The following is an 11,724-nucleotide window of genomic DNA, read 5'->3' as shown; positions in this document are numbered from 1 at the left end:
GCTGCGGGGCTACCGCTCAAGTCAAGCGCTGCTTAGCTAATGAAAAATCCTATGAATGGTCCCTGGGATGGACTGCGGGGCTATCGCATCCCTTGACCTCCTAGCTGGCTTTCCTTGAGGGCTGCGGGGCTACCGCTCAAGTCAAGCTGAAGACTCCGAGTGGACTGCGGGGCTATCGCACTCGTCGCCATCTAACTAGCGAATGAATCTCGGCAAGCGGCGCACGCTATTTATATCATTTGATGTCGCCGCTGTGTGCGTTCGGTGCGTAGACTCGTCCCACCATCTTCTTATCGCAATTGTCAATGTGTGCGTGTGCGTTCGTAAGACGGATAGTACGACGTTCTGTTACATCCTCCCCCTCTGGTACTCTAAAGTCGTCCCGACGGAGTACCAGCACCAAGGTTCTTCCGTGGTCGCCCTCTGCGACGTAAAGGATATGTTGGATTTGTAGTCACATCATCTCTCATTGAAAATTTTGTTAGAGCTGAAGTGTGATATCTTCCAAGTGACTGTTCTGGAGAATCTGGGAGCGCAACTTCGTATGTTGAGGCTCCATGTTTTTTCTTAATTATGTATGGACCATCTCGACGAGGAGCAAATTTTGCTGTAAATTGCTTATTGATGTTGCTAATAGGATGAGTTTCAACTAGAACTAGGTCTCCAATATTATAATTTGGGTCAGGTCTTCTTTTGACATTTGTTCTATCACGAGTCACTTCTTTGTTACATTCTATTATTTCTTTTGCAAGCTTTAAGTCATTTGCTAATCTTTTTAACTTTGGTAAATATATTATACGAGGATCAATACAAGAATTTTGATCTGCTGGTTCACGTGGTCGAACAGGTTTTGGTGGTGAACTTAATTTATGCAGTGTCCATTTCGGTCGCTTGCTTTCAGGTGGACTGTCGGTGGATTTTAATGGTGATGGTGTTTCTGACATCGGTGACAGTCTCTTCAGGTCTCGTACATATGTGAGGAAACTGGATAAATTTTCGTCACTAACTTCCTCCTTGTTCTCCACAAAACTTATTGCTTTCGCTGCTTTCAATGGTATAACTTCATTGCTTAGGTTCAGAAAATTGTGGGTTGTTTCAGGTTCGTCAATAAAATACCAACCACGTTGGCCCAGATTTAAAACAATTCCTGCTTTTTCTAAGCAGTCTATTCCCAACAGAGTCCGGTTGTCTTTCGCTTCAGGTATGGCGGAGAAAGTGACTGGTAATATGCGTCCCCCAATAATAACATCTACAGTTGCTGTTAAAAGATTAGAACTCTTTGTAGTGCCATCAGCCAGTTTTATTTCTGTTGGCAAGGCAGTAAATTTTGTTCCCTTCCTTATAAGCGTTTTATACAACTGTGCACTAGCAATACTGGTTCGGGCGGCAGTATCAATGTAAGCATACCCCTTTTCACCCTTTACCGATATTTCAATGGTAGGTATTTTTACATTAGCTTGCATCGTAGTTTTAATTGTATAAAAAGATACTGGTTTTGGTGGCGTCTCTTTGTTCTTGCACACGTCGCAGTTGCTTCTTATGACTCCTGGAGCTCCACATCCATAACAAGATATCTTCGGCGTGTCTTTTAATACTACTTTGCTTGCTGCTGATAGTCTCTTACGACATACGTCAACTGTATGCCCTTTCTTCCCACAGAAGGTACATCTTCTTACCTTAATATTAGGTTCTTCTTTCCGGTCTCCTGCTTCCTTAATAATGGATTCTAAGTGTCGACCGCGTTCAAGGAGTTCCGAGAATGTTTTAATTTCGGTACGTGGTATCTCCTTCTTGTATGATACATTCAGTAAGCCGTACACTAAATCTAACTGTTCTTCCTCTTTGTGTCTTTTAGCAGGAAGTTTAGACATTAACGCGCGCTTCTCAGAAAGGAATTCATCAATGCTTTCCTTGGTTTGCTTTTTTGAAAACAATTCCATATAAATTTCATAGGCTTGCATTTTGGGAGCAAAGGCACTTCTGATGGCTTCTAAAGCTTGATTCCACTTTTTTACTTCCGGCTTAATACCACTCCACCAGGTAGCAGCTTCACCAATAAGTAGTAGGGTTAGACCTTCTAAGGCGTCTTCGTCCGTAATATTTTCTAGCTTCTTATATATAGATACGCTCGCAATAAACTCCTCTACTTTGTTGTGGTTTCTTTCGCCGTCGTATTTTGTAAAACAATGTGCAAAGCTTTTATTATTTCTTGCAAACTCGCAGGATTCTGACAGTTTGTTCAACAAGGTATTAAATTGTTCTTGTGTCATTATCATAAAGTCCGGTTTCTCGTCTGTCATCTTGAGGGTAGATTTAAGTTATGCGTAAATTGGATACGCGTATAGCTTCAGTTGGTGTCAAATAGATTGATGCGTATAGTTGCCAGTAGATTTACGTTGGGCGCCAAATATGATGACGTGTGAGGAGAAAAACGACAGATAGATGACTAAGAACTGTGTTTATTCATACTTATACATAAAACATACAGAAATACTTTCCTAGCTAATGCTTTCTTTGAGGGCTGCGGGGCTACCGCTCAAGTCAAGCGCTGCTTAGCTAATGAAAAATCCTATGAATGGTCCCTGGGATGGACTGCGGGGCTATCGCATCCCTTGACCTCCTAGCTGGCTTTCCTTGAGGGCTGCGGGGCTACCGCTCAAGTCAAGCTGAAGACTCCGAGTGGACTGCGGGGCTATCGCACTCGTCGCCATCTAACTAGCGAATGAATCTCGGCAAGCGGCGCACGCTATTTATATCATTTGATGTCGCCGCTGTGTGCGTTCGGTGCGTAGACTCGTCCCACCATCTTCTTATCGCAATTGTCAATGTGTGCGTGTGCGTTCGTAAGACGGATAGTACGACGTTCTGTTACAGTTCTTTTTTTTTAATTCTTGACAAATAAAAACAATTTTAGAGAAAATTTACGAATAAATAACTAATACTGCGTAATTTACATGATAATTAAATAATTTATAATAATAATTTCAAATATTTTAGGGGCATTAAGGCACGGAGACGTGGCAAAACTTTTTTACGCCACTATTTCAATTCTCAAAACTGTGTACATTTTCTTGTTAGGAGTGAGTAATCTTTACTAATCTATGTGTCAAGCGTGTAGATTTTCTCGCAATGTTTTCTTCACCGTTAAAACAAGTGATAGTCAATCTCTTATACGGACATTACTTTTTGAAAATTTCATGTGCGTGCCTAAGACTCAAACCTCGGACCATCAATCGTACTGTTAATAAATAATATCCTTATAAATAAATACTAAGTGGGCGTCACTTATTTACTTCAAATAAAGTGGCAATTAAATAATTATCACAATCATTTTGCAATTTAAATACCATTATGAGCCGACAAGTTAATCGGACATTCCTTACTGCGGACAATAAAATTATCATAAATATCCTAGAACTTGTATATAATGGAAAAATAACGTTAGGTTTTTTTATTAAAATGTATTATATTGCGATATTTTAGCATAAAAGTACTGATATTGCTATAAGAGTTCATATGAACAATAAACATAACTATTATAGGGGCATTTGAAATAATAGTTTACATAAATTTGTTTAATGTATTGAACAAAATACATTTAATATACATGGCAATGGAAATATAAATAAACGCTAAAAATATGTTCTTTTTGTCGAAATCTTATATTTAAATGTCATTATAAATCAGATCAGGACATCAGGTGTGTGGTAAAGTTGTACAAAATACATAAATGAAGCGCATAATACACATGTCATACGCTACAACATATATTGCGGATTACTACCAAAACTTACAATGCTGGCGGTATCTAACCATTTGTTAAAATTCATTTTATCCACCTGATCTTATTCCATAGCCTTAAAGATAGATACAATCAGATACAATTTTAATCTTATGTAATACTAATTACACATGTGTATGGGAAATGACCACAAATCATTTGGTAGGCAACATGCTCGTTTGTGACCTCAATTAAAATAAATACAATAGGTTTTCTTTTTGGCGTAATTAAAATCCAAAAAATATCGACACTCATTTTGTCAGTTTATCAATTTAACATCATCATTTAATTAGTATTCAGTTATATCGATAGTCTTGCATTTATCGATACGTCCCATCTCTAATCTAACTCGAACGAATACATCGCATTTGTTTTAGTCGCTACCCGATTTCACTCTTTCGGGCGGATACCCGAAAATAAGCGCTGCGCTAAATCGACTCACAAATTACTCCCCTACTAGTCTGGCTTTATCGTGATCTGCAATTTTTCCATACATTTGACTTAACATACTTTAATGTTTTTTTATGTTACTACTATTGCGTAATATGTATGTACGTATGAGTCAAGAGTAAATGTGATCTTACACGCTATTCTTCAAATTATCTGCGGTCAATGATTTTTTAAACTGAATTTATTATAATATAGGAGTAGCAGACGAACAGTCATCATCAATCCATTACTGACCCACTGCTGGGCTCGGGTCTTCTCTCAGTGTGTATTGTTGGTTTTAGTTTAAATACTTTTTACCTGATAGGCATCTCTTTCCTCGTGCATATATTTTGTGGCAGAACTACGTTATTGTTAAGAAATATTAATTCTTTCAAGATTTGCATATTTCTACTTTATGCGTAAACAACTGTGATTAGAACGCGGCGGAAAAAAATATACTGAACAATTCTATAGCGCGCTACATCAACACGGAGAGTCAGCCGCTGACAGTCAGCGGCTGAAAGTCAGCGTACTGACAGTCAGTGGCTGACAATACGCACTGGTTTGAATGCGCACTTAGGCTGCAGCATTTTCTTGAGTTCATCGCCAATTGCACATATTCAATACTTTCGACTTCGTTATGCCAACAGTCAGCTCAGTTCATTCGAATTCAAGTCAAATTAAATTCAATGTAATTAATGTGATACATAATAAGTACACTTGAATTTAATAAAGTTGTCAGCATACCGAAATCAAATTACAAAATAAAACATTGTAAGTAATTGCTATAATCTATCCGCATTAAAGTAGTTTGAGGCAATTACAAGTAATTGGGCTTGTCAAGTAATTGCACTGAGTACTTACTAGCCATAAACTACCATAATGTCAAAATTATTTCTAACCGCTGACAAAATAATAGGACAGACTTAATAAGTCTTAGTTAAGGTTTCGGAATCTTGTGTTATTCGTGGCTGGATCTTATGTTTTTGTCATCTCTTTTAGTTGAATTATAAAATTATAAAACTATTCACATTGTGATTAAACTACTAAAACAATAAAAGTTATTTAAAACTTCATTTAACTAGACTTAAAACGCGATAATATATGATTTTAGTGATACAATTTGCTATGGCGACGGGATTCATTTTCATATTGAGAGCGAACTAGTAGTTTTACACGGACTATACTACATATAAAAGAGTATGTGTAGGACATAGATTAGTAAAGATTACTCACTTCTAACAAGAAAATGTAACCAGTAACAATTGTCAAGAATTCAAAAAAGAACTTACTAATAAGCCGTTTGTGGCTTCATTCAATTTCAATGGTGTAGGATTACAAAGTGAACATTGTCAAGTTAATCATGAGTTAATCATACCAAAATTTGCATTCGACTTTGCATTAACACTATCTGCAATAGATTACTACTACTAAATGGTAATAACTCGTCATTCAAAGTTTTCTTCTCATTGAAAGAATAAAATTATTTCCTCGACCAATTTAAAACTTTTTTTATTCCCGCGCAAAATACAACACAAACGACAAGAACTTCATTTTTTTATGCTAACTCATAACGATTGTATGAGTTGTAACCTGCCAGTGAATATATAAATAAGAACTTAATATTATAAAAATAACACATCATGAAAATAACACAAAATAATTATTTAAAGTAATACTAATAATAAAATAATTTGGTATATTCCTGAAACTATGTTGGGACCACTGATTTATATATCTATCTTTGATGCCAAATAATAACACAAAACTAAAAATCACATTAATTATAGATAATGAGAATACAAAGATATGCTTGAATCTTTCTTTTAACAATAAAAAATGTTTATTATCAACAAAATTTTGTCCATTATTTTCTCAGACATTAGTTATGATACAAAGTCATGGACATAAGTTAGTTGAGTTATAAAACGCTTACTATTTATTACTTCGTCGAACGGGAAGATAAAGAACATAATTATAAAATTTATACAGACCATAATTTATTAAAACGAAAAGAACTTATTATAATCCATATATTATGACGTTATTCCATAAATATATTATAATGTAAGTTACATGTTTTGTAATTAATGTTAGACAATGTATCTCGTGTTCCACTTAACGGTTGTAATGACTACAGATTACTTATGTCTTCCGCCACAGAAAACACGACATCGATAAAACCGGATGATACTCGTTTGAAAACATTGTCAAACCTAAAATGGAAAGCATTTTAAAAATCTCACTAAGGGCTCGAACACAAAACTGCGATGCGACGCGATGCGAATTCGCAACGCAGAAAATTGCGATGCGAATTGCTGCGATGCGATATCGTGCGGCGTAGCGTCTCTCAGGGTGACCAACAACAACAACCACTGTGCGATGCGAATCAATTCGCAAGTTCTTGCGATGCGTCGAGGGAGCTCGCAGATTTTTGCGATGCGACGTCGCATCGCAGTTTTGTGTACGAACCCTATAGGTACGTTTAAACAAAATCAAATCTTTGTTGCAGAACTATAATATAATTACAAGAGATAATTTTTAAAACTAAATTACATGGGTTTAGTTCAAGTGGAATTTACGAGTATGATCACAGATATTTAAATCTTATTAGCTCTATGACGCATAATATATGGAAATAATACGTACCTACTTATGTTATTTGTTATCTATGGCTATAAAAAGTAGGTATTTAACTTCGATCACTAATAAGAACTAGATACACAATCAGCGACAAAAAAATGGCGCGACGAAAAGAGCACCCAAATAGACATTTGGGTGCGCTTTTAGGTTAGTAGTGTTTGAACGTTCGGAGAATAAACACGCCTCAGTGCTCGTTCAAAACTGCAAAAATCACACGTCTAGTACGCTAACAAATGATGGAATATCGTATTTTCGGTAAGTATTATTATTATAAGTAGGTAATTGCTATCACTCAATTATAAATACTGCTATTTCGTTCGTAAATAATTTATTTTTAAGTTTTAAAAATTATCAACAAAAATCAACAGAATGTATAAACCATTTAAATTGTAAAGTCTGTTACTAAACGTACAATTCTTACTATTGCAAGCCCACTTGATTTGTTCGGGTTACATGGTGACTCTGTTCTAACTTGAATGGAGACGCTATTGTTTTATATTTTTTTCTTTAATTTAATTATTTTTTTTCTTTTTTTTGTTATATAAAAATATTTGTTTTGTATAATAATTAAACATAGGCAATGAGTAAATAGTAAATGAGTGAAATTAAATTATTAAGTAAATTATTATTTAATATATTTTATGATGTCTTTTCATCCAACTGCCGCGACAATAGTCATAGACTTATTATAATAAAGTCTATTGTCGAAAGATACACTAAAATAAGATTGCTTAACATAGCCAAAAAAGATACGGAAAAAAAATAAAAATCCATCGAAAAGACTGTTTTCCAATAAACTCACTTTATTCAAGGGAATTAATGGCATCCTGTTGATTCCATATTTTTATTTTTACTCGACTGCCAAGGAAGGGTTATGTTTTTTGCACGTATCTTGTATGTATCTTTATAAGCGGACTTTAGCTGCACTGCATTTTATTCCCTCGGATCTAACATACGGCTGGGTGAATTTCGACAGTTAAGGTGTTATTATATTCGTCTCAAATATCCAAATGTCCTTAGATAGGTGTTGGAAAAAACTCTAAATTTAAGAAGAAATATACAACGGATTTCTGTCACTACAAAGTAAGCAAGTAATTTAATTAAAATAATCAAAAACCCGACTGCACTATAAAGGCTGAAGTAGAATTTTCAAAAACAGTGAAATAGGCGTTTCATCATTTTTTAGCAAGAAAGCCAAAAAAAAGTTTTATAATAGGTATCTGCTTCAAAAACAAAAGATGTTCAAACAATATTATCCTATTTTATCTTCGTAGGGCTCATTTACGATATATAAAGAACCTATGTGTAAAATTCCAGCACGCTAAAGATCCGCGGTTTCCCTTTACATTGGTGTCTGGCGCAGCAACTTACGCATTTAGTCAGACAGTCACCTCGATGTGTTATACACATGTATATATCATATAATATGTGTGTAATCACCTTTTAATTTCCTTTATTTTGATACCCCACTCCATAGTTTTGGTTAACTTTTTTTAAAACGTGTTACTATTTCGGAAAAACATCCACCATTTACGATTTATAGAATATATAACTTCAGTAATTCAAAGTCCTAGTAATTATTTTATATCGTTAGGGGTAGAATTTCATTATTTTTATCCAACAAGCCAGATACAAAATTTCATAGTGTTTGCGTCAAAATTGACGGTTGTTCAAATTAACTTTTAACCCTTATTTTGCCCTCTATGGGGTTGATTTTTCGGAAAGGGATAAATAGGTGTGTCTTTATTCCTATCCAGAAAGCCAAATACTAAATTTTACAGTAGTTGCTTCAAAATTAAAGGATTTGAAAAAAACTGTCATCCCCTGTTTTACCCTCTTAGGGGTAGAATTTCCAAAAGGCCTTTCTTAGTACTTATTTACGCTATATAGCGAACCCACGTGCAAAATTTCAGAACTCTAAATTAAGCGGTTTTGGCTGTACGTTGATTTCTGAAAAATGAAAAAATCATTTAGTCAGTCAATCAGTCAGTCACCTTGCTATTTTATATATATACAAATTATATGTTTTTATAATCTCCGTTTAATTTCCTTTTATTTGATATCATACTCGATAGGTTCGGTTAACTTTTTTTTAAATATTACTATTTCGCGCCAAAAATCCGCCATCTGGATTTTTTTTTCTAACACCTATCTAAGGACACTCGGGTCATTGAGACGAATATAATGACACCTTAATTGTCGACATTCATCCAGCCGTTTGTTAGATCCGATCAAATAAATAAAGACAAACATACAAGATACGCGCGAAAAACATAACCCTTCCTTGGCAGTCAGGTAAAAATAATTGAAATAAATGTTGGTTTACAACATATTTATTTAGTCGTGGGCAATATATTTCGTTGGATAACGGCGTAAACAGCTTGTTGATTTTTTAATTAAATTACTTGTATTTGGTAATATTTTAATTTTAAACTTATTATATTTTTATTATAATAAATTGTGACTGCATATTACTTACTTTCATTGATAAATTATTATTATGTTCATTAAAATTAATTACTTCGACCTAATAAAAATATTAAAAGTAATGACAGTTCGTCTCCACTAATTCCTTGTCCAAGTGACAAACCACGGTCGTCAATTTTTTTTTTCTTTGTTTTTAGCGTCAATTTTACGCCACTTTTTAAGTTCATTTTTGTATGGGATTGTGTATCTAGTTCTTATTAGTGATCGAAGGTATTTAAGCACAAATTTGTTCTTTCATTATTCATTAAAAATAATGACTTAATTTTTGAACTGTTTAAATCGGCAATATAATTAATAATTTTATAATTTAAATTTACAGTAATCCTTTCAAAATAAATTCGTTTACTTTACGATGCAGACTATAAACAGGGCTAAGAGCTATTTTATTTATTTCTATCGGTTGCAAACTAAATTTCCCGCTAGTGGAGCTCAAGATGGCCGCGACCCCATGTGCGCTTGTTATCCAGTCACTCTTTCTCGCATATTTCCCATTCGTTTTGACAGCCGACACGACCCACACACGGAAGGATGCTAATGAAATTTCGAAGTGGATTTTCGTGTAGTTTTTGAAGTATTGGAAATTATAAAGTTAAAAATCTTACGTGTTCCAATTAGTTTGTGTAAAAAAGGTAAAGGAAATATGCCCTAAGAATTTTATGAATGTTAAGGTTATTATTTTTAACATGGAGAGGTAATAGTTAATCATTAACTTAAAATAAATATTGTATTCTTAAATTAAGAAATTAATTGTAAGTACCAGTGATAGATAGGTAAATATCTACTTTAATGACGCACAAATCTATAATGATATAGTAAAAGTATCTAGGTCACAATGTTTGATACTTTCCTACGTGTTAAAAATCTAATTGTAATTACTAATTAGTTTATCATCTCATTTTCTACTGAAGATCAATAGAGGTAGCTTTCAAAATTTCAAAGTAAGTGGTGTACTTACTTATTTAAAAAAAGAAATAAATATTTAGGAAGAAATGTACATGTCCAATAGTTTTACATAAACACGATCAATTTATAAAAATCCTGTAATAACAGTCTTTGAGAATGACATATTAATAGCCCTAATCATGTCAATCGCATGAAAGATTACTCTGATTGCGCAGTTCCTACAGAATGCATGACGTGCAATCAGTCCTACAAAGTAAAGATAGTAAACCTCAATTTGCTTCAACTAGATAGCCTTAATTGCCCTTAATTAGATAGGGCTTAATTATATCATTAGGTTACCGGTCCACATGATCGTGTCTTATTTGAGAAACCTAGGTATGTGTGGCTGCAAAGTCTCAATGCTGACCATCGATCTATTCCTATGGAAGACTTGGAGCAAATTTTTTCACGTCCCATTAGAATTGGTATAAGTCTACAAATAAACTTTCTGTTTATGATTAACCAAAACAGCTGTCGCTTTTTACGCTTGTTTGAAAACAACAGACCACAAGAAAATGAAGATTAACATCAAATCTTTTCATTCCAACTAGTGTAGTAAGGGTCACAAGGACACAACACAAACTCAAATAAAACTATCTATCCGTTCTAAGTGTCTTAAGTCTGCCTAATTGGCACTTCTGTCACAAAAAGGTATTATCATAGTTAACTAACGCTAATAAACATATACATATAATGTTCAAGTAAAATTTTAAAAAGTCGGAAAATGTGTTGCAAGTTCTCACGTACGACGTTCTGTCTGTTGGCGCACGTCGTATGTAGTGTTCCCCCATCGACATCTCAAGGGTTGCTTGTTAGTCACAATACGCAACCACCGATCGTACGCGAAGGCGGAATTATTATTATTTACCGCACTGGAAATCCGACGAGTCTTGCGAATTCGACGAATACCTTTTCTATTCGTCGTTAAAAACTATTCGTCGGATGCCCGCAGTGTGCTTGTTAAGCCGAGTTCTGAATTCAAATATCGGGGAACGTTCGTGAATGAAATAGGCACTGCATTGAAGCTATGACTAAGTTCTATTATACAGATTTAACGAAACCTTAGACTAACAAGGTTGCTGAAAAGCTATTTATTTATATGTTGATATAAATACCTACCTATTAAAGAGTTTCTTTTCTGATTATGGGAATACATACATTAACTTTTTGTTTTTCTCGTTTTTCTAGTAAACCACACAATGTATTCTATCTATCACAGTTTTAATGCAGAACAACACAGCTGATATGATACTATAAGGCAGAAAGAAGCATGGCGATGGTGCCGCAATCGAATACGATGACTTTTTGTAAAGACTTCAAAGACTTCTTCTTCGTCACTCCTAGGCACCGGTGTTCTCTCAGAGTGACGATTGAATTGGTAAACTTTACACAATCTTATGAACTTTTTGTGAGAACTGTCGAGCAAGGTCATAGATTAGTAA

General features: G+C 34.5%; 1 protein-coding gene across 1 annotated transcript; it reads right to left on the bottom strand.

The window, feature by feature from the left end:
* Nucleotides 1–235: 235 nt before the first annotated feature.
* LOC140756179 (uncharacterized) lies at nt 236–2,851 on the bottom strand. The gene is made up of 2 exons (XM_073091617.1): nt 713–2,851; nt 236–423 (listed from the first exon to the last, which is right to left on the bottom strand). Exons 1-2 carry the CDS (start codon nt 2,298–2,300, stop codon nt 236–238), a joined length of 1,776 nt encoding a protein of 591 aa, XP_072947718.1. The 5' UTR covers nt 2,301–2,851.
* Nucleotides 2,852–11,724: the final 8,873 nt, after the last annotated feature.

Source organism: Epargyreus clarus, unplaced genomic scaffold (assembly GCF_041222505.1).
Source record: "Epargyreus clarus isolate Ecla_fem2 unplaced genomic scaffold, WU_Ecla_fem_2.2 ptg000034l, whole genome shotgun sequence".
NCBI lineage: Eukaryota > Metazoa > Arthropoda > Insecta > Lepidoptera > Hesperiidae > Epargyreus > Epargyreus clarus.
Note: the sequence above shows the minus strand (reverse complement) of the source record. Positions and strands in the feature narration are given on the sequence as shown.

What these genes read in the sequence shown, in the direction of transcription:
- LOC140756179 (XM_073091617.1), bottom strand. Translation starts at nt 2,300, where the DNA reads ATGACAGACGAGAAACCGGACTTTATGATAATGACACAAGAACAATTT. An exon ending in ATGTAACAAAGAAGTGACTC is followed by an intron (nt 424 to 712) that starts GTGATAGAACAA and finishes TTTACGTCGCAG; the next exon opens with AGGGCGACCACGGAAGAACC.